The 27,279-nt window shown below is 42.3% G+C and overlaps 1 protein-coding gene across 1 annotated transcript in view; it reads right to left on the bottom strand.

The window, feature by feature from the left end:
• Positions 1 to 816: 816 nt before the first annotated feature.
• Positions 817 to 27,279, bottom strand: part of LOC126092854 (uncharacterized) — a 199,792-nt gene continuing 173,329 nt past the window's right edge. The window contains exons 2-5 of the mRNA XM_049908583.1: positions 25,801 to 26,092; positions 19,673 to 19,816; positions 1,507 to 1,806; positions 817 to 822 (exon numbers count right to left, since the gene is read on the bottom strand). Of these exons, the coding sequence (XP_049764540.1) occupies positions 817 to 822; positions 1,507 to 1,806; positions 19,673 to 19,816; positions 25,801 to 26,092 (742 nt within the window). The remainder of the gene's footprint in view (positions 823 to 1,506; positions 1,807 to 19,672; positions 19,817 to 25,800; positions 26,093 to 27,279) is intronic.

Here is a 27,279-nt window from a genome sequence, read left to right as displayed (position 1 = left end):
ATTTCTATTGTGGTAGGGAAGGAGGAGAGGGAGGAGTCATCTGTTTTCTAATTGCTTTGTTGCTACCCGACACACATCCGCCTCCCAAGCCGAACTGTTCATCTCTGAGTAGCACTTGCATCCAGAGTCCTCAGTTATTTGTTAGATATCTTCCAACTTCTATTTTCCCCTGTAATTCTACCCTCCACAACTCCCTCGCACACCTTAGAGGTAACTTCTTAAACATATATGCTACGCTCCTGTTCCTCCAAATGTTCCTCTCTTCGCCGATTTTGCGGAGAACTTCTTCATTTCTTATCGTACTCGTCCACATACCGTTCAAGGTCCTTTTATAGCACCACATTCTGTTTTTGCCCAGTTTCCCACCGTTCATGATTCACCTCCATACAACACTGTGCTCCAGAAGGTAGACTTCTTACGATCAGTAATGTAACCATTGACTGCGTTAGTCTTCTATTTACGTACTCTTTGCGTCGTCCGTCATATCTTATTTTCCATCCAACGCAGCAGGATTCCTTTCATTCTTCTACTTCCGGGTGCTTAATTTCGATGTTAAGTCTGTCAACAATGTCACGTGTGCAACCCCTCATGTCTTTCTTCAGTTTATTCTCTGTCTATATACTGGGCTCCTTTGACTGTTCGTTACATTCAGAAGGTGTAGCAGTTCTTGTTCTGTTTTCCTGGGGATAGCAATATCATGACGGAACCTTCACCATGAATTTTAATCCAACTCCAGAACCTTTCTTTGATTTCCATCATTACTTCATCAAGTTACAGGTTAAGCAGTTATAACTATAGCCCCGTCAAACATCCCTTTTACCCCTAGATGCATAGAGCCAAAAACTGTTTCAGAAGATGTATATTATAACACATATCGATTGAAGGCAATGAAAACCTCGTGAACACATGTCTATGAAAACCTCGTGATTTCAGTAACCAGTAACTCCATTTCCAAGGAGATATTTGAAAGTGCTTGTATTTCTACAACATGCCGATAACTGGACTTCTACTGTATAGTTTCATATGAAACAACATTAGCTGTATCACTTTATATATTATTAAGAAAACGTTTTTGCCTCACCTGTGAAATTTAATGAAGATTAGTTACCATTTTTTCATTGCCTGCTATTGATACAATAGGTATTTGAGTTCGTTAGGTGTTCGTGTTACTCTTAATCCAATGAGGAGATCGATATCAAAGAGAAAATTGAGCGAACCTTAGGAAGAAAGTGTCAGAATGTTGAAAGAAATGTGTAGCCCATGCTTACTGCAGTCAGATTGTCTAGACGTATCTTTCAAAACCATTACTTGCCTCATCACTGTCTGGTGATGTCGAATTGCTTCGACGAGCTGGCAGTACATGTCAGTATCGTGATGGCCAACCGATTTGTAGGCAGTGCTCAACTTAACGCCTGTATCTGGCCAAGTGAGTGAATGCCGCTTCCTTCCACTTTCCGCGGTAGGAGAGCTTCCGCCTTTGGTAGCGGCACCAGAAGCGCCTCCCACCTGGATGGCTGCAACGCTGTCGTTGAGCACGTTAAGCTCGGCCGTGATGTGGATGATGAGCACGATGAAGAACATGTCGAGGAAGAGGCTGGCCTGCGCGGTGAATACCATGAGGAACGCCTGGAAGGCGTAGATCGCCTCGTAGTTGGGGGACGCCTGGGCGTCCACCGGCAACCAGAGGGACAGCGGCGTCTTACGGGCGTCCGCCACCGCCGAGGCGTTCTGCCCGAGCGGTGACGTCAGAGCGGCTGTCAACACCGGGTCCAGCAACCACATCGCCAGCGGCAGCGCCGCCGTCACCTGCCACGCAACACGCCCACATGCACATACGCACAAACAGGTGCGCTCACAACTGCTGGCATCGGCTGCAGGGTGTGCAGCGACGATAGTAATTAACCCACAGATCAAATGCCGCAGGTCACGTGTTACACTACTGGCCATTAAAATTGCTACACCAAGAAGAAATGCACATGATAAACGGGTATTCATTGGTCAAATATATTATACTAGAACTGACATGTGATTACACTTTCACGCAATTTGGGTGCATACATCCTGAGAAATCAGTACCCAAAACAACCACCTCTGGCCGTAATAACGGCCTTGATACGCCTGGGCATTGAGTCAAACAGAGCTTGGATGGCGTGTACAGGTACAGCTGTCACTGCAACTTCAACACGATACCACAGTTCATCAAGAGTAGTGACTGGCGAATCGTGACGAGCCAGTTGCTCGGCCACCATTGAACAGACATCTACATCTACATTTATACTCCGCAAGCCACCCAACGGCGTGTGGCGGAGGGCACTTTACGTGCCACTGTCATTACCTCCATTTCCTGTTCCAGTCGCGTATGATTCGCGGGAAGAACGACTTTCTGAAAGCCTCCTTGCGCGCTCTAATCTCTCTAATTTTACATTCGTGATCTCCTCGGGAGGTATAAGTAGGGGGAAGCAATATATTCGATACCTCATCCCGAAACGCACCCTCTCGAAACCTGGCGAGCAAGCTACACTGCGATGCAGAGGGCCTCTCTTGCAGAGTCTGCCACTTGAGTTTGCTAAACATCTCCGTAACGCTATCACGGTTACCAAATAACCCTGTGTCGAAACGCGCCACCCTTCTTTGGATCTTCTCTATCTCCTCCGTCAACCCGATCTGGTACGCATCCCACACTGATGAGCAATACTCAAGTATAGGTCGAACGAGTGTTTTGTAAGCCACCTCCTTTGTTGATCGACTACATTTTCTAAGGACTCTCCCAATGAATCTCAACCTGGTACCCACCTTACCAACCATTAATTTTATATGATAATTCCACTTCAAATCGTTACGCACGCATACTCCCAGATATTTTACAGTAGTAACTCCTACCAGTGTTTGTTCCGCTATCATATAATCATACAATAAAGGATCCTTCTTTCTATGTATTCGCAATACATTACATTTGTCTATGTTAAGGGTCTGTTGCCACTCCCTGCACCAAGTGTCTATCCGCTGCAGATCTTCCTGCATTTCGCTACAATTTTCTAATGCTGCAACTTCTCTGTATACTACAGCATCATCCGCGAAAAGCCGCATGGAACTTCCGACACTATCTACTAGTCATTTATATATATTGTGAAAAGCAATGGTCCCATAACACTCCCCTGTGGCACGCCAGAGGTTACTTTAACGTCTGTAGACGTCTCTCAATTGATAACAACATGCTGAGTTCTGTTTGCTAAAAACTCTTCAATCCAGCCACACAGCTGATCTGATATTCCGTAGGCTCTTACTTTGTTTATCAGGCGACAGTTTCCAATTGGTGAGAGAGCTGGAGAATGTGCTGGCCAGGGCAGCAGTCGAACATTTTGTGTATCCAGAAAGGCCCGTACAGGACCTGCAACATGCGGTCCTGCGTTATCCTGCTGAAATGTAGGTTTTCGCAGGGATCGAATGAAGGGTAGGGCCACGGGTCGTAACACATCTGAAATGTAACGTCCACTGTTCAAAGTGCCGTCAATGCGAACAAGAGGTGACCGAGACGCGTACCCAATGGCAGCCCATACCATCACGCAGAATGATAAGCCAGTATGGCGATGACGAATACACGCTTCCAATGTGCGTTCACCGCGATGTCGCCAAACACGGATGCGACCATCATGATGCTGTAAACTGAACCTGGATTCATCCGAAAAAAATGACGTTTCGCCATTCGTGCACCCAGGTTCGTTGCTGATTACACCATCGCAGGCGCACCTGTCTGTGATGCAGCGTCAAGGGTACCCGCAGCCATGGTCTCCGAGCTGATAGTCCATGCTGCTGCAAACGTTGTCGAACTGTTCTTGCAGATGTTTGTTGTCTTGCAAACGTCCCCATCTATTGACTCAGAGATCGAGACGTGGCTGCACGATCCGCTATAGCCACGCGGATAAGATGCCTGTCATCACAACTGCTAGTGATACGAGGCCGTTGGGATCCAGCACGGCGTTCCGTATTACCCTCCTGAACCCACCGATTCCATATTCTGCTAACAGTCATTGGATCCCAACCAACGCGAGCAGCAATGTCACCATGCGATAAACCGCAATCGCGATAGGCTACAGTCCGACCTTTATCAAAGTCGGAAACGTGATGGTACGCACTTGTCCTCCTTACACGAGGCAGCACAACAACGTTTCACCAGGCAAAGCCGGTCAACTGCTGTTTGTGTATGAGAAATCGGTTGGAAACTTTCCTCGTGTCAGCACGTTGTAGGTGTCGCCACCCTTGTGTGAATGCTCTGAAAAGCTAATCATTTGCATATCACAGCATCTTCTTCCTGTCGATTAAGTTTCGCGTCTGTAGCACATCATCTTCGTGGTGTAGCAATTTTAATGGCCGGTAGTGTATTTTATTAAACTAATTTCGCCTGTCAGAAGCGAAAGTCTTGGTGGATAAAATCGTCTCTCGGTACCGTCGTCAAGACAAGAAGTTTCTCGGGTAGATAATGACATCGAGCAGGGCTTTAAACCTCAAACGTGTTGCTACCTGACCATTGAAAATTTGAGGAACCTTGCGTCTATCAACCGAAACAATTTAATAAAAACAGTTAACAAATATAGGACGAAAAGATGCAGTAAGTACTTGGAGATACGGGACATTGCTGCTTCTATCACACAAATAATGATAAACATTCAGAAATTCAGGGTCGCCACCAGCCCAAGCCCTTCCTAATCATTTAGAAAAAAACGGAGCTGGAAATTGTAAATTTAATTACATTAATAATTTAATTACAAGTATGCAAATTTCTTTAAGTATCCAGATAAATAGCACTCCATGTCGTGCATGAAGCAACTTGATTAATTCGGGATTGGAAATCGGAGTAAGTGGGTAATATCAACACCACAGAATTTATGTTTCACGTAGATTATTTATTGTATCTATGTATTTGGTTGCACATCCTATCTACACGTAACTGGTGCCTGACTAGAAATATTTAATTAAGAATTACGTAAGAATGTAACAGAACGCAATTTAACTACAGCAAGAAGAAACACAGAAAACGGTGGTGGGAGACAATGATACTATCATCTCCTTTGCATTCATACCATAAAAATATCTCAGTGAGATTCGCATTACGGTTGTACGCATGCACTATTCTGGACAGAGGTTTAACCAATGTACGAAGTTGTGCGATAATTATTCAACATACTAACTGCGTCAGCTGCTTCCAAACGGCGGAACTAGAGCGCCTGGTGCATTCCGAATCAAACTGTTGTGCTGTTTTGTAGAAAGCGCACGAAAGAACAGATATTCTTGCAGAAATTATAGCTCATTAAACAAGCAAACTGTTAAAAATAAAGCCTATTGCGGTGCCGTGGTTGACCAGAAGGGTTATTGATTACCACACACGTGGCAAAAAATCGACACACAAAGACAAAAGCAACTTCCACAAATATAAGATTAAAAATCATTAAAAATCATACTCGCTTCGACACAGTATTACGCACATGTCCGGTTGTAGTGATGCTAACCAGCTTTTCCTGATCAGCTTTACCGTTTGAAATTCTACTTCATCGTTGTTCAAAATGAACAAAGTAACTTCCACACTTTTAACTCAAACACCCAAAAATCGCCTATTTGAAGCAGTATAATTATGGCACATTCGGAAAAATAATTCGCTTCAGACGCTTCAGTTAAGCTGAAGTTCTTAAGTATTTCAACAGTTAAACATAACGAAGTCCTAACTCAACCTGATTCCTATCACCTGAAACCCCCCTTATTAAGAGCTACGATCCGTACTCACCAAGTGTTCACCGAAGACTGCCGCTTTCTCTTTCGAGGTTACCTAGCTTCCCATTCAGCGGAAGCTACCAGAGGGGTAGCCCTCCGTCACCAACCTCACACACGAAAACAGCCTTCGACACAGCCTTCGACTAAGATGGGTAAACCTCTCTGTTCAGGTATTGGAAACCTAAGTTTCTCATCCTGTGCTCTCCTTCTAACTAGAAGCAACATTGTCTGCTCCCAGCAGACGATGACCAACTCAGCGTTTCCCACAAAACAAAACCGAAACCCCACAATAAAACACACCTATAATATTCAATAGGCCTTATTTGAGCTTCAGTCTTTCTGGAAGAGTTCATGAATTGAGCTAAAATCAGGTAGTAAAGTGAATACGTTGTACCGACTTCGACACGCATCTTATGAAACGACTTCAGAAAGACGTTTCAACATGTTATTTAGTATGTATAGGGAGAAAAATCTCTCATAATCACAAGTTATTGGAACACATTAATATGGGAAAGAATAGAAGAAAGAGTTACGGGAGAATATGTTGCACGTAGTAGGAATGGTGAAAGGAGAGTAGGATTCGTTATGATGGTAGAGAGTGAGCTATCGTGAACGGTTCAGTTATAGGGTTGTCCTCATCAGAACCGACAGTAAACCAATGCTAACAACAGTAGTTGCACACCGAAACCACAAGCAGATGATGAACAGGTAGTGAAAGTTTATGATAATATTGCAAAGGTAATTCATTACGTAAAGGGAGGTTAAAAACTAATAATCATGGAGGATTGGAACGCGGTAGTTTGAGAAGGACTAGAAGACAGAGCTGTGGGTGAAATGGAATAATAGAAGGAATAAGGGAGAAGAAATACTAATTGATTTATGCAATACATTTCAGCTAATGATAGCGAATACTCTTCTCAACAATCACGAGGAGATATAAAAGGACGTCATATAGATTACATCCTGCTGAGACAGAGGTTCCGAGAGTACTCGATTGTAAGTTGTACCCTGGCGCTGATACAGACACGCATCATAATTTCATAATGATGAAGAGTACACTTAGATTCAAGAGAATCGTCCGTAAGAACTAGTGTAGAAAGAGGCAAGATACTGTAGTACTGAGGAATGCTTAGAAGCGTTTGAAAGTCACTAAGGCGATGAACACTGTATCAATGAATAACAGTTGAAGAGGAATGGACATCTCTAAAAAGTTTATTCACAGTATTCTAGCAAAGAGGTATGTTGTTGTTGTGGTATTCAGTCCTGAGACTGGTTTGATGCAGCTCTCCATGCTACTCTATCCTGTGCAAGCTTCTTCATCTCCCAGTACCTACTGCAACCTACATCCTTCTGAATCTGCTTAGTGTATTGATCTCTTGGTCTCCCTCTACGATTTTTACCCTCCACGCTGCCCTCCAATGCTAAATTTGTGATCCCTCGATGCCTCAGAACATGTCCTACCAACCGATCCCTTCTTCTAGTCAAGTTGTGCCACAAACTTCTCTTCTCCCCAATCCTATACAATACCTCCTCATTAGTTACGTGATCTACCCACCTTATCTTCAGCATTCTTCTGTAGCACCACATTTCGAAAGCTTCTATTCTCTTCTTGTCCAAACTAGTTATCGTCCGTGTCTCACTTCCATACATGGCTACACTCCATACAAATACTTTCAGAAACGACTTCCTGACACCTAAATCTATATTCGATGTTAACAAATTTCTCTTCTTGAGAAACGCTTTCCTTGCCATTGCCAGTCTACATTTTATATCCTCTCTACTTCGACCATCATCGGTTATTTTACTCCCTAAATAGCAAAACTCCTTTACTACTTTTAGTGTCTCATTTCCTAATCTAATTCCCTCAGCACCACCCGACTTAATTTGACTACATTCCATTATCCTCGTTTTGCTTTTGTTGATGTTCATCTTATATCCTCCTTTCAAGACACTGTCCATTCCGTTCAACTGCTCTTCCAAGTCCTTTGCTGTCTCTGAGAGAATTACAATGTCATCGGCGAACCTCAAAGTTTTTACTTCTTCTCCATGAATTTTAATACCTACTCCGAATTTTTCTTTTGTTTCCTTTACTGCTTGCTCAATATACAGATTGAATAACATCCGGGAGAGGCTACAACCCTGTCTCACTCCTTTCCCAACCACTGCTTCCCTTTCATGCCCCTCGACTCTTATAACTGCCATCTGGTTTCTGTACAAATTGTAAATAGCCTTTCGCTCCCTGTATTTTACCCCTGCCACCTTCAGAATTTGAAAGAGAGTATTCCAGTCAACATTGTCAAAAGCTTTCTCTAAGTCTACAAATGCTAGAAACGTAGGTTTGCCTTTTCTTAATCTTTCTTCCAAGATAAGTCGTAAGGTCAGTATTGCCTCACGTGTTCCAACATTTCTACGGAATCCGAACTGATCTTCCCCGAGGTCGGCTTCTACCAGTTTTTCCATTCGTCTGTAAAGAATTCGCGTTAGTATTTTGCAGCTGTGACTTATTAAACTGATAGTTCGGTAACTTTCACATCTGTCAGCACCTGTTTTCTTTGGGATTGGAATTATTATATTCTTCTTAAAGTCTGAGGGTATTTCGCCTGTCTCATACATCGTGCTCACCATATGGTAGAGTTTTGTCATGACAGGCTCTCCCGAGGCCATCAGTAGTTCTAATGGAATGTTGTCTACTCCCGGGGCCCTGTTTTGACTCAGGTCTTTCAGTGCAAAGAGGTATAGGCACAAGGAAAGAGAACCTCAAAACAAACCTTAGATGACGGAATAAATACTTCAGTTGCTCCTTGAAAGAAGGATGCACAAAAATGTTCGGGAAAAGATAGGAATAGAACAGTATAAATCAATATGAATGCAATAAATAGAAAGTGCAGGGAGCAGGGAAGCCAAAGCGAAATGTCTGCCGAAAGAAATTAGAAAATTTCGAAACATCAATGGTCGTCGACTGATTCAGCACAGAGAAACGTGAAAAGTAGCTTAGGTTAAACAAAAAGCAAAAGCTTCAACATTATTGGTGAAAGAGGAAAGATCAGATGGTGAAAATACGTTGGGGCCCCATGGTGACTGTCTGATGACTTTGACTGTATGGCCTTTCTGAGCACCCAGCTACATCAAGCAGGTGAACTCACTCGAGAGGAGGTGTGGTCTCTCGGCGGACGCTATAAAGAAAAGCTGCCCAGGCGGCAGAAGCGACGAAATGGCTCTTTCCCGGACCTGCAGATGACCGCATTCAATATATGTCTGTTCAATGTGAAATGCTGACAGACTTGTTGTAGCAGGCCAGGAGGAACCCATGTTTCACCGAAAACACGCTGTGCAGTACCTTTGTGCAGGCTGTTAGGGCGTGCGACTACCAACTGACATTTTAAAACCGCAGTCACAACAGGAAGTACGTTGTGCTCCAGAGATAACAGTTAAGTATATCAGATCAATAGTCTCGTCAAAATAAAACAGATTAACCTACGATATACCTAGTGTCACAGTCAACTAAATCCTTTTTTTTTTTTTTTTTTTTTGTTTGATGCGGCCCGCCACGAATTCCTTTCCTGTGATAACCTCTTCATCTCAGAGTAGCACTTGCAACCTACGTCCTCAATTATTTGCTTGACGTATTCCAATCTGTCTTCCTCTACAGTTTTTGCCCTCTACAGCTCCATCTAGTACCATGGAAGTCACTCCCTCATGTCTTAGCAGATGTCGTATCATCCTGTCCCTTCTCCTTATCAGTGTTTTCCACATATTCCTTTCCTCTCCGGTTCTGCGTAGAACCTCCTCATTCCTTACCTTATCAGTCCACCTAATTTTCAACACTCGTCTATAGCACCACTTGTCAAATGCTTCGATTCTCTTCTGTTCCGGTTTTCCCACAGTTCATGTTTCACTACCGTACAATGCTGTACTCCAGACGTACATCCTCAGAAATTTCTTCCTCAAGTTAAGGCCGGTATTTGATATTAGTAGACTTCTCTTGGACAGAAATGCCTTTTTTGCCATAGCGAGTCTGCTTTTGATGTCCTCCTTGCTCCGTCCGTCATTGGTTATTTTACTGCCTAGGTAGCAGAATTCCTTAACTACATTGACTTCGTGACCATCAGTCCTGATGTTAAGTTTCTCGCTGTTCTCATTTCTACTACTTCTGATTACCTTCGTCTTTCTCCAATTTACTCTCAAACCATACTGTGTACTCATTAGCCTGTTCATTCCGTTCAGCAGATCATTTAATTCTTCTTCACTTTCACTCAGGATAGCTATGTCATCAGCGAATCGTATCATTGATATCCTTTCACCTTGTATTTTAATTCCACTCCTGAACCTTTCTTTTCTTTCCATCATTGCTTCCTTGATGTACAGATTGAAGAGTAGGGGCGAAAGGCTACAGCCTTATCTTACACCCTTCTTAATACGAGCACTTCGTTCTTGATCGTCCACTCTTATTATTCCCCCTTGGTTGTTGTACATATTGTATATGACCCGTCTCTCCCTATAGCTTACCCCTACTTTTTTCAGAATCTCGAACAGCTTGCACCATTTTATATTGTCGAACACTTTTTCCAGGTCGACAAATCCTATGAAAGTGTCTTGATTTTTCTTTAGCCTTGCTTCCATTATTAGCCGTAACGTCAGAATTGCCTCTCTCGTCCCTTTACTTTTCCTAAAGCCAGACTGATCGTCACCTAGCGCATTCTCAATTTTCTTTTCCATTCTCCTGTATATTATTCTTGTCAGCAACTTCGATGCATTAGCTGTTAAGCTGATTGTGCAATAATTCTCGCACTTGTCAGCTCTTGCCGTCTTCGGATCTGTGTGGATGATGCTTTTCGGAAAGTCAGATGGTATATCGCCAGACTCATATATTCTACACACCAACGTGAATAGTCGTTTTGTTGCCACTTCCCCCAATTATTTTAGAAATTCTGATGGAATATTATCTATCCCTTCTGCCTTATTTGACCGTAAGTCCTCCAAAGCTCTTTTAAATTCCGATTCTAATGCTGGATCCTCTATCTCTTCTAAATCGACTCCTGTTTCTTCTTGTATCACATCAGACAAATCTTCACCCTCATAGAGGCTTTCAATGTATTCTTTCCACCTATCTGCTCTCTCCTCTGCATTTAACAGTGGAATTCCCGTTGCACTCTTAATGTTACCACCGTTGCTTTTAATGTCACGAAAGGTCGTTTTGACTTTCCTGTATGCTGAATCTGTCCTTCCGACAATCATATCTTTTTCGATGTCTTCACATTTTTCCTGCAGCCGTTTCGTCTTAGCTTCCCTGCACTTCCTATTTATTTCATTCCTGAGCGACTTGTATTTCTGTATTCCTGATTTTCCCGGAACATGTTTGTACTTCCTCCTTTCATCAATCAACTGAAGTATTTCTTCTGTTACCCATGGTTTCTTCTTTGTACCTATGTTTTCCTTCCCAACTTCTGTGATGGCCCTTTTTAGAGATGTCCGTTCCTCTTTGACTGTACTGGCTACTAAACTATTCTTTATTGCTGTATCTACAGTTTTAGAGAACTTCAAACGTATCTCGTCATTCCTTAGTACTTCCGTATCCCACTTCTTTGCGTATTGATTCTTCCTGACTAATGTCTTGAACTTCAGCCTACTCTTCATCACTACTATATTGTGATCTGAGTCTATATCTGCTCCTGGGTACGCCTTACAATCCAGTATCTGATTTCGGAATCTCTATCTGATCATGATGTAATCTAATTAAAATCTTCCCGTATCTCCCGGCCTTTTCCCAGTATACCTCCTCCTCTTGTGATTCTTGAACAGGGTATTCGCTATTACTAGCTGAAACTTGTTACAGAACTCAGTCTTTCTCCTCTTTCATTCCTTGTCCCAAGCCCATATTCTCGTGTAACCTTTTCTTCTACTCCTTCCCCTACAACTGCATTCCAGTCGCCCATGCTATTAGATTTTCGTCCCCCTTTACATACTGCATTACCCTTTCAATATCCTCATACACTTTCTCTATCTGTTCATCTTCAGCTTGCGACGTCGGCATGAGTACCTGAACTATCGTTGTAGGTGTTGGTCTGCTGTCGATTCTGATTAGAACAACCCGGTCCCTGAACTGTTCACAGTAACACACCCTCTGCCCTACCTTCCTATTCATAACGAATCCTACACCTGTTATACCATTTTCTGCTGCTGTTGATATTACCCGATACTCATCTGACCAGAAATCCTTGTCTTCCTTCCACGTAGTGATAAAGAGGTACAAGTTATTGTATTCTTCATTTGTGTGGCCGTAGTGTCCACAGTTGCTTTGTAATTCTTGAGGGGAGGGTATTTTTGGTCTGTCGTTGCAACTACAAAAGTTAGTGAAAAAATGATGCATTTTGTAATTGCAACGACAGTCCAAAAATACCCTCAAGTTATTGTAGATTATGAAATTTAATGCTTTCCTTGTATAAGCTGTACAGAAATCAACGATGGTTCAAAATAAATGCAATTCAGTGTACGAGGGTTGGAACATAAATAGTGGCAACTATTTATTCACAACCGATAAAAAAGAGTTACATGTTTTCACCTGTTACTGTCCTTCATTGTAATCACCAGCGTTGTGTAGAACCCGTAGTCAGCGATGTGGAAGGCGAAGTATACCGTTAGCAGAGCCTGTTCTGTTGATGGTGCGAATGGAGAGGGCTACTGCCTGTCTAATCTCTGGAACAGGTCTGAAGCGAATGTCACAAAGTGGTTCCTTCATCTTCGGAATCAAATCAAAGTCACTAGAACATGGGTCCGCGGAGGTATGGTGTATGGTACAGTATTTCCCAGTCCCATCGACCGAACAGAGCAGCCACAGCTTGCGCTGCATACGCCGGCGCACTGTCGTGCAAAATGATGGGTGGGTTGCGCAGAAAGTGTCGCCTCTTCTTTCGCAAAGCTGGTCGAAGGTGATGGTGACTTTGATTTGGTTCCGTAGATGAAGGAACCTTTTCGTGGCATTCGCTTCAGAGCTGGTCCAGAGATTCGACAGACAGTAGACCGCTCCATTCGCTCCATCAACAGAACAGGATCTGCTAACGGTATACTACGCTTTCCACATCGCTGGCAACGGGTTCTACACAACGCTACCGAACGAGGTGGCGCAGTGGTTAGCCCACTGGACTCGCATTCGGGAGGACGACGATTCAATCACGTCTCCAGCCATCCTGATTTAGGTTTTCCGTGATTTCCCTAAATCGTTTCAGGCAAATGCCGGGATGGTTCCTTTGAAAAGGCACGGCCGATTTCCTTCCCAATCCTTTCCTAACCCGAGCTTGCGCTCCGTCTCTAATGACCTCGTTGTCGACGGGACGTTAAACACTAACCACCACCACCACCTACACAACGCTGGTGACTACTCTGAAGGACAGTAACAGGTGCAAAATGGCCAAATGGCTCCAAGCACTATGGGACTTAGAACTACTTAAACCTAACTAACCTAAGGACATCACACACATCCATGCCCGAGGCATGATTCGAACCTGTGACCGTAGCAGCAGCGCGGTTCCGGACTGTATGTAAGTTCCAACCCTCATAGAAGGCTCATATAGAAGCAGATGTTGGGAATTAGTATTTATTTTTGGGTTATTAGAAATTTTCCGTATTTTCCAAGTAACTGTAGTAATACACACATGGTTAATGTTGATTAAAATTAAGAAACTCGATATAAAATATTAAAAATTAACTGAAGACGAGTCCTCTAAGGTGCCGCAACCTATGGACTCGCGAAAGTTGGCATCGAGCCGAATAAAAAAATGTAAATACGACTGCTACCCCCAAAACAGCACGTAAATATAGCACCCGCTCGCAGAAACGCTCACCATATGAATTAGTGGTGTATCCTTCCTCACCATGTGCATTTTAAGGGATCTATCTTTGTGTAATCTTTTCTATTGCAAACCCTCAATATTTAAATACGCGCTGCCTGACAAAAAAAAAAAAAAAAAAAAACAAAAAAAAAAAAAGAAACTGAACCACCCAGAAGAAGGTTGAGAAGGGAAATTATGTTATTTAAGTGGTTACAAAATCGAGTAAAATTTAGGTAAAACTTGGCAGTAGGAGCCTACATATGAGTAAGACGTTACATGCCCTCTGGCCTAAATTCACTTACTTATTTGATTGGAAACCCGTTCTTCCTCTCCTGATGTAGGTTGTTGGTCCGTGAATTCCCGCATACTGGCACTGCGGTAAAGTTAACGTCCGAACTGGCCCCACACATGTCCTACAAGGGACAGATTTGTCGATCTTGTTGGCCACGGGAGTACCTCAACATCACGCAGAGTGTTCATAGATAAACGTGTCATACGTGGGCAAGCGTTGTCCTGTTGAAAAATGGCACATTGATTCTGTCGTATGAGAGGTAATACATGAGGATGGAGGATGACTCTGATGTATCGTTGTGCTGTCATAGACGTTCAGGCACTACCAGTTGTGACCTGAAGTCATACTTGATGGCTCCCAATACCATGACGCCAGATGTAGCTGTGCATCACTGGTCTCCGCCATACTTGCCGTCGATAGTCATGAGTGGTAGTGCAGAATCGCTATTCATTGCTGAACCCAATGCGGTGCGATTCATCAACAGTCCAGACTTCGTGGTCATGGCACCAATCCAAATGCAGCTGTTCGCATTGTGTTGTTAAGGGGAGTTAGAACGGAAAAAAAATATTTTTCCACATTTTCAGTTTTTGTATCATTATAAAAATTGCGTGTTTCCGGATAAAATGATATATATATATATATATATATATATATATATATATATATATATATAAAATAAAGTAAATATATATATATATATATATATATATAACTTATAAACTTACATGGGAAGTATTTTACTTTATTTTTTAAATATAATCTACACCAGATGAAAATGTTAAAATTTATACGTGCATTACTTCAAGATCTAATAAAATCGGTAACTTTATATATATAAAGCTGTGGATTGCTGTGGTGTAAAGGTCATGTCCAGAATAGGATGGGCACCAGGTTGAGGAAGTTGAAACAAAGTTTGAGAGACAAAAAAACTTTCTGGTGGTAAAACCGTAAGAGGCAGGCTGACAGACAAGATTATTGATGAACTGCAGCAGTATTATGGGAGGGCTATTAGAAACAATACTGAGGATGTGCTGAAAATGAAGCAGGCAGTATGGGCTTCCTTCTTCCACAGACAGTCAACTGATGAAAAACCAGTACACCACCTTTGCGCTCCTGAACCTGATTCATGGTGCAGTTACTGTAATGCCCAGTACTCGAACAGTTCATACAGTCATAAACATTCCAACCCAATAGCAGTCATGGATATCATAAAATCCATTTAGAGGGACCGGGCAAATTCTGAATTACTGAAGAAGTGCCCACATGGTCAGACTCAAAATCCCAATGAGTCGTTCAATAAACTTATACAGACTCACTTACCAAAAAAAGGTTTTTGTTGGAATCAAGACACTATGGTGGAGGGTCAGTGATGCTGTTATTGCTTTTAATGATGGCAATATTGCTAAAGTGAAAGTGCTGCAGCATATGGGAATTAATCCTGGAGAAAACTGCATCAGAGAACTTGAACAGATGGACAACGTTCCTATTGATCAAGCAGAGTATGCAGCACAGTTTACCACTAAGGAGTCCATAAAGAATAAAAAACTTGAAAAAGATCAAGAGGATGATATACAGTATGGTTCAGGGTGCTTCTGAGTGACTAAAAATAAAAAAAATTAATCATTTATGAAGTGAGTTACAGTCTTTTAAAACTTCAGAAGCCCTTTCTGAAAATTTACATTTTCTGTTGCATTTTTTCCTAAATCTCAGAAACCACTTCGAGTAGAGTATTCAAAGTTTCAGGAGTAATAACATGCATATACTGAGCCTACTTAACTAAAAGAACAACATAATGTTATATATGATTAAAATTGTTTAGGATAACGCACAAAAAAGTACACAAAATTTTAACGTGCAGTTAAAAAATTATATTTCCGAAATCAGTCGCTGAAATGCAATGATTGTAGTTCAGTAGACTCAGAACATACAGTTTAATGTCCTGTAAGGGTTCCATGTGAATGGCTACAGTTGTTCCTGTAATGCAGGGAAGCCAAGTCACTAAATTTAACATTGTCGGGATAGGGCGTTCCAACTCCCCTTAATCGAAACCTACCATGGGACGATGATTTCGCAGTCCGGCTACTGCAAGTTTCTACACAATGTGGCGGGAGGACGCAGAATATTGCAAGGGGTCCATATTACCTGTTCTTGGATAGCAGGCGCAGGCGTGAAAGGTTTTCGATGCTCTTGGTGCACAATATGGCCATCCTCCTTCGCGATCAAACGTGGTCGACCGGAACCCTGACGAGCGTTCCCATCCTCACATTCCCATAAAGTCCAACATTGGGGCCATTGTCTCAACCGAATGCCCCACAGTTGGTCCTGCCGTCCAAATGGAGACTCCCAATGAGGCCTGTTACAGCTCTTCAGGTGCTGATAAATCTGTTACACGTGAGTACCCGATATCTGTGTGTCCTTTACAGTAATCACTAAGCATCTGCCACTGTTCATGCTATTTATACACACTGCCAGGCCCGGTAACAACAATACAAATAACAATGCTATTGCCCTCTGATGACAATTCAACACATCAAAGGCAAATGCAGTTCTGATCAGTTATGTACCAGTCCATGACGTGAAAGAGTATGGGGTTACATTGAAATCCGACCATGTCTTCTGGGTGCTTCTGTTTTTTTGTCAGGCAAGATAGTTACAGAGAATTTATAAGCATATCACGAGTTGCACTCTGGAGGAATATGACATTTGAAATGCATAGCATCTATACAAACTGAGAAACTTTTGAATGGCGAAGCAACATGTAATTCGAATAGCACTAAAGAACTGCCTCCGTGACTATAAGGGCAGAGGGGCGCTCTTGGAGGCAATGTTTTGCTAGCAAGGTTCCCGGAAAGTCATGCTAATGAGTGTTGGACTTGACTAGTGACACGACTGTGCTGTTGGAGAAATTCTACTGCGTTGTGGGACTCAGTAATATTCAGTTGTTGTTGGACTTTGAAATATATTTTGACTGTCGTTTCGATTCGAAATATTTCTAACGGTCATAGGACTTTGATATTTTATGCGAATCTGGAATATCACATTTATGTTCGATCAGTAGTCATTTGAACTACATGCGGCTCACAAAGTGCTATTGTGTTTGAGAACTGAATAATTTTAGTGAATCTGACTAACTCTTTCGTACAAAGAATATGCCTATCACTGAATTTTATTAAAGAAATACATTGCTCTTCCGAAACGTAACGAATTTATTAAATTTCGGTTGGCTCGAAAATACAAGCGAGCATCCTCTCTGTGGGTCCCATAAAAACCTACAGCTTTTAGTGCCATAAAGAGCTATTATTATAAAGTTCCAAGGACGTATTAGTGCCGCATCGCGTGAAAGAAGAAGAAATATGGGTAAATATGGAAGACTCGGAATCATATAACGTGGAAGGCATACATAACATTTCTTTAGAATTTCTAAAATCATCGGGAGGAGTGGCAACCAACCGACTATCAAACTTCAAAATTTCTTAAAACAATGGGGAAGTGGAATCCAAATGACTGTTAAATTGTGAATCCCGAAGATGAGATTAGTGCGGAAATTATAAAAAAACTAATAAGTCATGGCAACGTAGCCGAGTGACGCCTTCAACATCTGCTGTTATTTTAGCAGTTGCACACTTGCCCATTTTCATGCATGATTACATGACACGTCTAGTATACTGTATTTACTCAGGTCTGAAGATGGACCTCGTTAATTGAAATCGATAATCTTACTGATAAATAACGGTGGCCCGTGAATGTTTTACTGATAAAATAAATATTTCCTGGAACTCTGGAATACGTTATTCCATCTATTTCACATCTTGCAACATGAAAAGTACGAGTATGAAATTTGAATGTGTAACGCCGGAAATGCATATCCTCCTATTTCCATTTATTGTTCGATTCCCGGCGGGGTCAGGGATTTTCACCTGCCTCGAGATGACTGGGTGTTTGTGTTGTCCTCATCATTTCATCATCATCTAGGAAAGTGGCGAAATTGGACTGAGCAAAGGTTGGGAAATTGTACGGGCGCTGATAACCACGCAGTTGAGCGCCCCACAAACCAAACATCATCATCATCATCATCACCATTTATTGTACTATAAATTTGTTTTCCTTATTTTTGTTACCTGAATATATAACATTTCTGTGTCTTCGTATATTGTAATTGTTTTACCATTTGTTTATATATATTTATGCATTTATGTCGATGTATAATTGGTTTATTTCACTGTCATTAAGGTCGATAAGTGAGGGGGAGGTTACAAATGGATGGTCGGTGCAGAACAAATAACTCATTGGAAGATGATTATTATAGTGGCATAGGGCAGCTGTGTCACATGTCGCATATAAAATACAACTGAAGTAAAAATAACCTTATGTCACCCTTGTTGAACTGTGACTTCGAAATCGCCAAAGTGCATGGTATAAAAGAGAAATTTAAACAGTAACCTACTTCAGTCACTTTTATTGTTTTCAACGACGCATTTCGAGGGCTTACAAAGCTACCTTAAGTTGGATCATTAGACTAAAGGAAAATTTAGTTTCCTGGATGTAAAAAACTGTCTACCTTTCTCTTCGTTTCGGTACATACTTGTTACTGTGTGTCATTCTATAATAACATGGCACTGAAGTCATAAATTGTAAGCTATAATTAAGTTTTATTATTTTCTGTAATGTAAACTGTGTTAAATATAAGTTGACGAATCAACAACGTTGTGGTGAACCAGCAGCTGTATGCACGTTCCGATTGCAGCCGTCGTAGCTAGCTAAATGTACTGTGTGCGGTAGCGATTGTTATCTGCTCCATTGTACTACACACTGCTACCTACTGTTTGCCTTACCTGTGATAAGTATACGAAATTGTATTTACGATCTTTATTAAGCATATTAATACATCGGATGATCTTTAATAAGCATGTTAATACGTCAGACGATTCCAGTTTCGGTTACCAATAACATTTGAATGATTTTTACCACTGTGCGTTACTTTCGCTTTCGCAGAATTATGAAGTGCAGTTTAGAGTGCCTACACTACGAGGGTCTGGGGTAGCTTCTTCACATCTCACGGTTCCTCCCTTCCTGGGGAGGGAGCCTGCTTCCTCTACTCCTAACAACCCCCTCTGACAATTGGCCAACTTAGATTAACACACTGATTGACTTCTGTGCCATATTATGATAAAAAGTGCTAGCTAACAATCTTCAGCGAAATGAAGTGTAAAGCAAAAAGCTGGCTGTATCCAGGCCAAGAAATTCACATGTAATCCATTAATGTACAAGCGCTGAAATCGCGTCACTATAGACAATGAAAGTGAGTGACACTGATAATTACTTTAATGTGACTTCTATAAAATAAAAATCAGCTCAGGTGCTTAGTAATACCACACATGTATTTACTTGTGTAGTTCACGCCCTGGATCAATACTTTCTAGTTAACTTCAACAGGTTTGGTATGAGGTGCGTTTCACCTGCGGCTGTCTCGTGTACACGGATGCTCTTAGTACTTTTCTAGCATACTGTCGTCTTGGGTTGTTGTTTTCGTTGATGATGACGATGATGATGATGATGATGATGACGATAGTAAGGAGAGAAGAAGAGGAGTATGAAACCCAGGGACGGCATTTAGTATATTCTTCCCGAAAACTACCAATGATTACACGTTTCTGTAGAAACGAATGCGTTCTGTTACACGCTACACCACTGCTGGTTGTACTGTAGCATGTAACAGGATTGGGCCTTGCTAAGTAAGGAACGTGAATAACGACGTGTAAGGAAGTCGTCACGTGCGATGAGTAAAATGTACCTGAAATCCGACGCAGACTCTGGTGGCATGTCTTTGGAAGCGGCTGCGGACGAACGCTCCCTGCTCGGGGAAGCCCCGACGGGCTTCTAGCAGCAGGTTTGCCAACCGCTGCACACGCAAGCGGTACGCCATAAAGTAAAGAATCTGTCAACAAACATTAACTCTCTCTAAGACCGTCCAGAAAATAAGTAGATAGTAATCTTAGTTATACTAGACATTAATAACGTTTCTTCTTCACTTAGAGTTGTAAGACTTTCTGCAAGGATTTCAGGTGAGGATGTTGTCATCCTAGCACTACACTTTTAGTAGCTTTAAGAGTAACTGTTCTGACTACTGAACAATTACAAACAAAACATCATGTGTAATATTTACATTGACTTCAAGAGCTGTTGCACCATAAACAAGTGTTTTGGGACAGTATTAGTTGTTCCAATGTTAGGAAATTTTCAATTTTTTCATAACACACTCTACCTGGGTTTAGAACATCGGTGCTGTTTGCTGATACATTACTACTTTTAGAAGGTAATTTATTGTATTTAGCTTACGTCCTGTAAGTATCGACTGTATATCAAAGAGAAAAAGAAATATTCATCTCGAATTCAGAAAAATAAAGAAAATTATCGTTAGATTTCTGAGAGCATAATGACTTCCAGCGGACTGCAGCTGGTCTGCTCCGACTGAAGGAAGGAAAAACCTTCCAAAATTCCTTTGTTCTCTACAGTGGGAGCTCTACAGGCGGTTGGTACTCTATCTGTCTACGGTTTGCACTCCAAACTTCAAGGGTAAACTGATGAAACAATGACTGTTTTGTGAAATAAGTTGCCAAACGATATGACTGGAAACCTGTAGGGAAGAAGAAGTAGTATCTTAGCAAGACATATCCGCAGCTCGTGGTCTAGTCGCTAGCGTTGCTGCCTCTGGATCACGGGGTTCCGAGTTAGATTCCCGGCCGGGTTGGAGATTTACTCTGCTTTGGATGTTTATGTTGTTCTCATCATTTCATCATCAATCATGAAAGTGGCTAATTTGGACTCTGTAAAAATTGGGACTTTGTACGGGCGCTGATGACCGCGCAGTTGAGTGCCCCACAGACCAATTAACAATGTAAAGAATAGTTCATAGACCAGTAATAAGTTTCATATCAATGATAGTTCTCGTAACACTTTTTTAAAATTCATTGTGATTTGAAAATTTGTGTGTTGGAAGTAGAATATTGTTAGTTTTACAAACACTTGTACGGGGTGTGGTTCCGAATAAACGCAATGTTGTGTAATCAGTTTACCTGATCCGTACAACCGTTGCATCGGATTCGTAGCGAAAGCTACGTAATCCGTTAATTTCTATGGCATGGCCTGCCTTCAAAATGCAAAGGAGTGGATGCCAACCAGTAAGTGGTATGGAGCTGTTTGTGTCACTTCCGTCACTGTTGATGTCGTTGTGTTGACATGGGAACCTGTATGGCTCGTCTGCTACAGATTGTCTTGTACTCTGAAACAATAGCTTTGAAGTCTGTTATCTGTTACGCATCGTCGTCTATCCTACTTTCCAGAGCGGCTAAGCCTCCGACCTCCACAGTGATGCGGTCCACACCTTGTCGCCTTCTCGTAGTTTCACAGTCCTTTCATAGATGCTCACGACAGTGGCACGCTAACAGCCAAGCAGCTTCGCCATTTCTAGAGTCTCGTTCCCAAATTGTCCTTTGTCAAAGTAATTTATGTCAGTGGTTTTTCTTATTTGCTGTCGCTAGAATGATTCCCCTTTCTAGCGTCCCAAAATATCAAATATGATACAGGCGGGCGATATATTTTCTCACAATGAGAAATAAGGTTTTGAGTTGGCACCCTTATGTATCACGTACTATACAATCTGCGCTTCACGCTCGTCATTTTTTCAAGTTTCTCGCAGTCACACGAATTAGGCAGCACTTACCGGAAAGCACAGTGTATGCACCCGAACGAAGATGCCACGTGGAGTAAATGGTAAGAAACAGAAATAGTATTACTTATGTCACCTTCCTCTATGACAACATTCTGCACATTATCAGGCCAGTTATGTTTGCATATATAGTTTTTCTGCTACATCTGATTTCCTGTAAATGAGAGAATGAATAGTTTTGTAAGCTATAGATAGAATGTTTAAGAATTTAACGGTGTCTCTGTCGTAAGTGTGCGTGGTTCTTAGGTATGACTAATTCAGAAATCCTGGAGGTGCTACTAGAACCCATCAACCCAAATATTTCGGACGAAAGGGAAAGATACTAAGTAAAGAAGCGTAAACCAATACAAACCATCCCACAATCATGCAAAATATCTAGGAATGCGTTGCATTTGACAGAAAATTACACTTCGAGACAAAACTACTGACCTAGATGTATGTAGAATACAAGGTTGCTCCAGTCTCGCAAAATGCCAGGTTTGTGATGTGTTCCTGCGTCCCACTTCAATCAGGAATTGCTTCAAAACTTTTCACACGCTATGAAACAGCTTACAGTGCGGAAGCAAAAATCCTAAGTTCAGTAATCTTCATATACGTAATCACGTATGTTATATAAGAATACGTAATTAACACTGTTTTGCAAAATTTATCTTTGACATTCTTACATACTGTACATTTTACTTTCATAATAATCTCTGAAATCATAAATAAATAGTCCATACAAGCTCTGATTTCTGTTAATAAGTGTTTCCTAACCCAAAATTCCTTAAATTTCCAATAAAGAGTAACAAATAACCATTTCATACATCTATTTTCGCTTCATAGAGACCTGACAGACCATATCAGATACATGGACTGCGGTTACTTTTGATTGATAGGGACCTCATGTATCACATGTTATAGATGACCTGTAGGTCATGTATGGAATGAAAAAATGTATGGGATGATTTATATAAATCATAGGATTTTAGTCATTCTAAAAAGTGAAATATTACAAATTTTCCAACCCTTTCTTTAAAAGTTTGGTTTCAGGTGTCTAGACGAAATATTCTTTTTTACCGCGACACGTTCGCCAAGCGCCACTGAACATCATTATGTTTTGGTTTATCAGTGTCGTCTTTAAAGTGTATGTCTGATTGGGCGGTTTATATACATCTACCACATTAAATTGGTTTTCTATGTATAAATGTGAATAAAGAATGTTGTTGTTGTTGTGGTCTTCAGTCCTGAGACTGGTTTGATGCAGCTCTCCATGCTACTCTATCCTGTGCAAGCTTCTTCATCTCCCAGTACGTACTGCAGCCTACATCCCTCTGAATCCGCTTAGTGTATTCATCCCTTGGTCTCCCTCTACGAGTTTCACCCTCCACACTGCCCTCCAATACTAAATTGGTGATCCCTTGATGCCTCAGAACATGTCATAACAACCGATCCCTTGTTCTAGTCAAGTTGTGCCACAGACTCTTCTCCCCAATCCTATTCAGTACCTCCTCATTAGTTATGTGATCTACCCAGCTAATCTTCAGCATTCTTCTGTAGCACCACATTTCGAAAGCTTCTATTCTCTTCTTGTCCAAACTATTTATCGTCCATGTTTCACTTCCATACATGGCTGCACTCCATACATATACTTTCAGAAACGACTTCCTGACACTTAAATCTATACTCGACGTTAACAAATTTCTCTTCTTGAGAAACGCTTTCCTTGCCATTGCCAGTCTACATTTTATATCCTCTCTACTTCGACCATCATCAGTTATTTTGCTCCCCAAATAGCAAAACTTCCTTACTACTTTAAGTGTCTCATTTTCTAATCTAATTCCCTCAGCATCACCCGACTTAATACGACTACATTCCATTACCCTTCTTTTGCTTTTGTTGATGTTCATCTTATATCCTCCTTTCAAGACACCATCCATTCCGTTCAACTGCTCTTCCAAGTCGTTTGCTGTCTCTGACAGAATTACAGTGTCATCGGCGAACCTCAAAGTTTTTATTTCTTCTCCATGGATTTTAATACCTACTCCGAATTTTTCTTCTGTTTCCTTTACTGCTTGCTCAACATACAGATTGAACAACATCGGGGAGAGGCTACAACCCTGCCTCACTCCCTTCCCTTTCATGTCCCTCAACTCTTATAACTGCCATCTGGTTTCTGTACAAATTGTAAACAGCTTTTCGCTCCCTGTATTTTACCCCTGCCACCTTCAGAAATTGAAAGAGAGTATTCCAGTCAACATTGTCAAAAGCTTCCTCTAAGTCTACAAAAGCTAGAAAAGAAGGTTTGCTTTTTCTTAATCTAGCTACTAAAATAAGTCGTAGGGTCAGTATTGCCTCAGGTGTTCCCATATTTCTACGGAATCCAAACTGATCATCCCCAAGGTCGGCTTCTACCAGTTTTTCCATTCATCTGTAAAGAATTCGCGTTAGTATTTTGCAGCCGTGACTTATTAAACTGATAGTTCGGTAATTTTCACATCTGTCTACGCCTGCTGTCTTTGGGATTGGAATTATTATATTCTTCTTGAAGTCTGAGGGTATTTCGCCTGTCTCATACATTTTTCTCACCAGATGGTAGAGTTTTGTCAGGACTGGCTCTCCCGAGGCTGTCAGTAGAATAAAGAATAACATTTCATAAAAGTATTATGTAATACATATAGATAATGATTTAACTTAACGTGTTTTGGCACCGAACGTGACATACGTGTTACATTTACACTAATGGCCATTAAAATTCCTACACCACGAAGATGACGTGCTACAGACGCGAGATTTAACAGACAGGAAGAAGATGCTGTGATATGCAAATGATTAGCTTTTCAGAGCATTCACACAAGTTGGCGCCGGTGGCGACACCTACAATGTGCTGACATGAAGAAAGTTTCCAACCGATTTCTCATACACAAACAGCAGTTGACCGGCGTTACTTGGTGAAACGTTGTTGTGATGCCTCTTGTAAGGAGGAGAAAGGCCTACCATCACGTTTCCGACTTTGATAAAGGTCGGATTGTAGCCTATGGCGATTGTGGTTTATCGTATCGCGACATTGATGCTCGCGTTGGTCGAGATCCAATGACTCTTAGCAGGATATGGAATCGGTGGGTTCAGGAGGGTAATACGGAACGCCGTGCTGGATCCCAACGGCCTCGTATCACTAGCAGTCGAGATGACAGACTTCTTATCCGCATGGCTGTAACAGATCGTGCAGCCACGTTTCGATCCCTGAGTCAACATACGGGGACGTTTGCAAGATAACAACCATTTGCACGAACAGTTCGAAGACGTTCGCTGCAGCATGGACTATCAGCTCGGAGACAATGGCTGCGGTTACACTTGACGCTGCATCAGAGACAGGAGCGCCTGCGATGATGTACTCAACGATGAACCTGGGTGCACGAATGGCAAAACGTCATTTTCTCGGATGAATCCAGGTTCTGTTTACAGCATCATGATGGTCGCATGCGTGTTTGGCGACATCGCGGTGAACGGACATTGGAAGCGTGTATTCGTCATCGCCATACTGGTGTATCACCCAGCGTGACGGTATGGGGTACCATTGGTTACACGTCTCGGTCATCTCTTGTTCGCATTGACGGCACTTTGAACAGTGGACGTTACATTTCAGATGTGTTACGACCCGTGGCTACGACCTTTCATTCGATCCCTGCGAAACCCTACATTCCAGCAGGATAACGCGCAATCGCATGTTGCAGGTCCTTACGGGCCTTCTTGGAAACAGAAAATTTTCGACTGCTGCCCTGGCCAGCACATTCTCCAGAGCTCTCACCAATTGAATACGTCTGGTCAATGGTGGCCGAGCAACTGGCTCATCACAATACGCCAGTCACTACTCTTGATGAGCTGTGGTATCGTGTTGAAGCTGCATGGGGTGCTGTACCTGCACACGCCATCCAAGTTCTGTTTGACTCAATGCGCAGGCGTATCAAGGCCGTTATTACGGCCAGAGGTGGTTGTTCTGAGTACTGATTTCTCAGGATCTATGCACCCAAATTGCGTGAAAATGTAATCACATGCAAGTTCTAGTATAACATATTTGTCCAATGAATATCTGTTTATCATCTGCATTTCTTCTTGGTGTAGCAATTTTATTGGCCAGTTGTGTAGATTAGCCGTGGCATATACGTTCAACGTGGTCCCTGGTATTGGGGCTACAACGGCAGTGCCCGACTCACCCTGATGCCAGTGACTACGACGGTAGTGCAGACGAACATCCGCTCTCCGAGCTCCTCCAGGTCGTCCACCTGCTCCAGACACAGCTTCATGACGGCTGTGGTGCCGAACATCGCTATCACGAGCAGCGTGGGCGCGGCGCGCACCCACCGCGTGGTCCCGGGTTCTGGCCCAGCCCAGATTCCGAGAGAACTCAGGGCTGACGCTCCCAGGCCCAGTAGACCTCCCAGATCCTCCGTGCGGGAAGAACTGCGGCCGTCATACAAGTGATGTTCCATCCGCTGCTGCCTGTACCTGCATTTAACTACGAGTAACTCTCATCATAGATGACAAATGATCTACATCTATATCTAACTTTCGCAAACCACTTTACGACCCATACTGGGACGATCCCCAGATACCACTAATACTCCGTCCAGACAAATACCTGTTCAGTTCACGAATTGTGAGTAGCGAAAATGATTACCTGTAGGTCTCTATGTAACTAATTTCCCCGATTAACTCGTCGTGTTTTTCTCACGGGACAAATATGGGAAAAAGCAATCTCTTACGGGGGTGTGCTGAGAAGTAATGCCTGAGAGATTTTTCTGTGAAAACTCTTAGAACTTTTTATTGTAGCGTTTAACATGGCGGTGTGTGACATAACTAAATCGGCACTTTAGAAGCACCGTTCCGTAATCGAGTTCCGATCTCGAAGAGTACGTCGATACACGAAGCACCCTCTCCTTCACCATGACAATGCGGCCTGGCACGGGCGCTGCAACCTCTGCAACAGACCGACACCGTGGTTCACCGTCATCGATCAGCCCCCATATAATCTCGGCTTTTCCCCACGTGGTTTAGATCTGTTTACAAAAATTAAAATACCCTCTCGAGAACTTAACTTTCATATTTACGAAACGATGCAAGAAGAAATGAAGCTGTGGCTCCGACAACAAATTGAAACTTTCCACAGTGGCGGTATCAACAAACTGGTTCTCGTTGGCAGAAATAAGTTCGTCGCCAGAGTGGCTATGTTGAGAAATACACTGAAGCGCAAAGAAACTGATACAGGCACGAGTATTCAAATACAGTGATATGTAAACAGGCAGAATACGGTGCTGCGGTGGCAACGCCTATATAAGACAACAAGTGTCTGGCGCAGTTGTTAGATCGGTCACTGCTGCTACAATGGCAGGTTATCAAGATTTAAGTGAGTTTGAGCGTCGTGTACAGTGGGCACACGAGAGATGTGACACAGTGTCTCCGAGATAGGGATGAAGTAAGGATTTTCCCGTAAGACCATTTCACGAGTGTACTGTGAACTTCAGGAATCCGGTAAAACAAAAATTTTCCGACGTCGTTGAGGCCGGAAAAAGGTCAAGCAAGAACTGAACAACCGACAACTGAAGAGAATCGTTCAACGGGACGGAAGTGCAACCCTTCCGCAAAATGCTGTAGATTTCAGTGCTGAGCCATCAACAAGCGTCAGAGTGCGAACC

Source organism: Schistocerca cancellata, chromosome 7 (genome assembly GCF_023864275.1).
Source record: "Schistocerca cancellata isolate TAMUIC-IGC-003103 chromosome 7, iqSchCanc2.1, whole genome shotgun sequence".
Taxonomy (NCBI): domain Eukaryota; kingdom Metazoa; phylum Arthropoda; class Insecta; order Orthoptera; family Acrididae; genus Schistocerca; species Schistocerca cancellata.
Note: the sequence above shows the minus strand (reverse complement) of the source record. Positions and strands in the feature narration are given on the sequence as shown.